Source organism: Cyprinodon variegatus, unplaced genomic scaffold (assembly GCF_000732505.1).
Source record: "Cyprinodon variegatus isolate N-32 unplaced genomic scaffold, C_variegatus-1.0 Scaffold58, whole genome shotgun sequence".
Lineage (NCBI taxonomy): Eukaryota > Metazoa > Chordata > Actinopteri > Cyprinodontiformes > Cyprinodontidae > Cyprinodon > Cyprinodon variegatus.
The window spans coordinates 898,965-903,018 of NW_015150511.1; the positions used below are offsets into that span (position 1 = coordinate 898,965).

General features: G+C 39.1%; 1 protein-coding gene across 1 annotated transcript in view; it reads left to right on the forward strand.

Annotated features, from left to right (window-relative positions):
- The first annotated feature begins 1,394 nt into the window (after positions 1 to 1,394).
- Positions 1,395 to 4,054, forward strand: part of LOC107082667 (transcription cofactor HES-6-like) — a 4,329-nt gene continuing 1,669 nt past the window's right edge. Inside the window, exons 1-3 of the mRNA XM_015371453.1 lie at positions 1,395 to 1,553; positions 1,625 to 1,720; positions 1,802 to 1,880. Of these exons, the coding sequence (XP_015226939.1) occupies positions 1,491 to 1,553; positions 1,625 to 1,720; positions 1,802 to 1,880 (238 nt within the window). The 5' untranslated portion in view covers positions 1,395 to 1,490. The remainder of the gene's footprint in view (positions 1,554 to 1,624; positions 1,721 to 1,801; positions 1,881 to 4,054) is intronic.

Genomic DNA, 4,054 nt, shown 5'->3' on the forward strand with positions numbered 1-4,054 from the left:
GCTCATCTGCTCATCAGGAGATCCGTATTTAAGGAGGCAGAGGACTTCTCTCCAGTGCCAGAGTGTTTCCCAGTAACGGTTAGCAAGCCTGAGCCAACCAGCCTGTCTGAACCTCTGACTCCCTGAAAACCTGAACCTGACCTGTTTTCTCCTCTCTGCTTCCTAGATTGAACCTGCCTGAAACCCTGAAGAGTTTCTCTACCGGTGATCTGCCTGCCCGCTCTCAGAAGATACTGGAAGGAAACTCTAATCTGTGATCTGCCAGCACTCAAATTAAGCTCTGCCTCCGCCTAGCCCTCAGCCTGCCAACAGCCTCTGGACCCTCAAGTTTCCCCCCTCAGCAGCTCTGCTCAACTCCAGAACAGGTACAGCCCTGCACACTCTCATCCTGCAAATAACCTGGACCTCCACTAACTCCTCTGTCCTCCTCTGCAGTGAACCCACTCGTGACCAGTCGAGTTCCCCACTGGATCTGATCATTCAATCTTCTCAAATAAACCTTTGAACTTTTCTCTTGCCTCTGAGTGTTCTGCATGTGGGTTAGAAATCTTAAACCAAACATGACAGGAAAGGCCGTCAATACTGACCTATGAAGTGGAGGAGTCAGCGTTCACCTAGACGTCATACATGATTAAAAAAAAAATATTATTCCTTTTAATTTCTACGGAGCCCCTAAAGGGACATGGAGGGGGAAAAAAAGAACTTTTGCGAGATCCCTCCTTAAAAGCGCCTTAAAAGTATTGCGGGATCTCGCAACAGTTTATTTTTTCCCTCCATGTCCCGTTAGGGGCTCCGTAAATTTCCAATTTCATTTTAGATATCGTCATTTTTAATTTTCTGTAAATCCTCTCTTTGATTAATATGATGAAAGTCATATTAATCTAAGCTCACTAAGTGAGCTTAGTGCTTGGAAAAAAATCTTTCATTCCTTGTGAGACGGCATGAAAAGTCAGCTGAGTACAAAACATAGAGAGGAAAACAACAAGAAGAGAGGGACAAAACCTAGAACAGAGAATTGATGTCTATTCTATTAACATTTCTCTATCTGTAGAATGGGTCTGGTTTATATGTTGTCTTCTCAGTTCAGAGGGCCCCTGCCTGTCTCTGCCTAGGGCCCCACATTTCCCAGATCCACCCCTGGCTGAAGGACGTTAATAACAGCTTCTGGTTCAACACAGAGAAAGAGGAAACTGCAGCTTTTTTTTAGTTGTTTTGTTTTGTTTGCTGTTGGGTGGAGTGAGGTCAGTGCTTAGTTTCAGGCTGGACATCTGTCGCTGCTTAGACTTTTTTTTTTCCAGGTTCATTGAATGAAGTCAGTGAGCTGTCATTCTTGACTGATGGGGACCCTGTGTGGGAAAATCCTGCAAGCAGAGCCCTTGCTCATTCACATGCTAATGGCGTCCTATAAATAAGAGGCTTGTGGCGCGCGGAGGACCCTAGAGACGCGCTGAGATCCAGAGCAGAAGCTCAGAGACGCACTGGCTTCAAACATGACTGCATCCACTGCTGCGCAAAACGTGGACAGACACCCCAGAGCAAAGGAGGAGAGAAAGGTACCAATCTGTCTGGCCTAATAAAATCATATTATTATGTTTTTTTTATTTTTAAATCCTTTTTGCTGCAGCTGAGGAAGCCGCTGATTGAGAGGAAACGACGGGAGAGAATCAACAACTGCCTGGATCAGCTGAAGGAGGCTGTGATCGGAGCCTTTGGGCTGGATGTAAGAGCCGCATCCCTCCCATCTCATCCTCAAAGAAAACTAAACACATCAATAACTTTAAGGATTCTTTCTTCTGAACAGCAATCCAAGCTGGAGAAGGCAGACATCCTGGAAATGACGGTGAAACATCTGCAGAACATCCAAAACATTAAGCTCAATGGTAAGGAGTTCAGCATTTTTAAAGGAAATGTGCATTAATTTATTATAGATCTCACATTTTCCCTTTTAACTATATATTATATCAAAACCTTCAGTTTTATTCTATTAAAGATGCTTTTAGAGAAACAAAATGTATCTTAGATATTATCTGTATTACTCATTTTCTTCTGATATCTAATATAGTGTATCAACTTACAGGGGCGGTTTTAAGATTAAACAAAACTAGGCAGTTGCTTAGGGCCCCAAGTTCCTGGGGCCCCCCTAAACCTCCTATTACATGTACGGTTAATACAGCTGTTACTTGTTTTGGCAAATTAATTAAGTTTTTGACAAAAATCCTTTCACTAAAATGCCATCAGAATGCTTATAATATTAAGTGTGTCTCAGCCCCCCCTTCAGTGTCCACCATATTGGATCAGTCCATTTGCTGCACATGTTCAGAAAGGTCCAAACAGACAGCAGCTAACCATTTGAAAACAAATGCTTTCGTCACTATATTTAAATACTTTTCATACCCCTCTAGCCCTTTGATTTAAAATAAAAGCACTTATTTATAAATAATAAAATTTAACATAGAATTCTGTATGCGTATAACAGGTCTGTTTTATGTGTTGTCTTTTCTATTCAGGGGGCCCCATGCCTCACTTTGCCTTAATACGCCCCTGCCACCTTAAAGCCTACAGCACATTGGCCATCTGTCTGGCACTTGTAGCATGTAGTACACATATTCTCCAACAGAGGGCACAAACAGATTGTGTTTACAACAAGGTTTTGCAGAGGTAGTGGTACCTTAACTAAATGTACTGTTACATAGTTGAGGCAATGTTTTTTTTGTGATGTAGAATGCTGTATGGATGATATAAACAACAACAACAACAAAAAACATTTGAACATACATTTATTTACTTTATGTGGCATATTACCAGATGTATAATAAAATAACCTGATCTCTATTTATTCACTGCATTGAATTAACACGGTGCTGTGAAGTCATGTGTGTGCGTATATATATATATATATATATATATATATATATATATATATATATATATATATATATATATATATATATATATACACACATATATATACAGTAAGTAAAATAAGTATCTGAGCACCCTGCTATTTTGCAAGTTCTTCCACCTAGAAATCATGGACTAGTCGGAAATGTCATCATAGGTGCATGTCCACTGAGAGACACATAATATTAAAAAAAATCACAATATACGATTTTTTTTAACAATTTATTTCTGTGATACAGCTGCAAATAAATATTTGAACACCTGAGAAAATCAATGTCATTATTTGGTGGAGTAGCCTTTGCTTGCAACTAGAAAGGTCAAACGTTTTGTTGTAAGTTTTTCATCAGGTTTGCACGCGCTGCAGGAGGGATTTTGGCCCACTCCTCTGCACATCTTCTCTAGATCAGTCAGGTTTCTGGGCCTGACTCTTCCTCCAGAGTCACTCCTTGGTTATCCTGGCTGTGTGCATCGGGTCGTTGACCTAGTCTTGACCCATCTTCAATGCTCTAAAAAGGAATATAAAAGTTACTTAAGTAAATATAACTAATTAGAACCCCCTCTGTATATTACCATGCCATATGACTATATTTCTAAAGCGCCTTAAAGTAGTGACAAAAGCCAACTGAAGCAAACTAAAAGAAACAGAGGATAAAAATACATAGAAGAGGGAGGATGGAGAATACAGTATTTAGAATAATAAAAACAAAATGATGTGAAGAACAACTCACATAGGGGGTCATACAGGGTCGTAATGAAAGCTTCTCTGTTATCGCCACCTGCTCATCCCTAGATTGATATATTCCTTAACTCATGATATATTTCTTCATTTTGAATGACACCCTAAACAATTTAAATACAATGCAAACAAAATAAAGGCCTCAGAAAGATCGTTAACTCTTTCAATATAACTGTTTAAAAAAAGAGCACAAAAAGCTACAGGAAACCATATATGTTAAAAGATCAGAAAAGTCATATTACTGTTATTATTTAAAATTATATTGTGGTATATTCAATTCAATACACTTTATTTCTATAGTTCCAATTCAGAACACGTAATGTCAAGGTACTTTATAGTTCAACCAGATCATCAGTCAAATTGATTAAAAGTTTTCTATCTACGGAAAACCAGTTGATTGCATCGACTCATTGACTC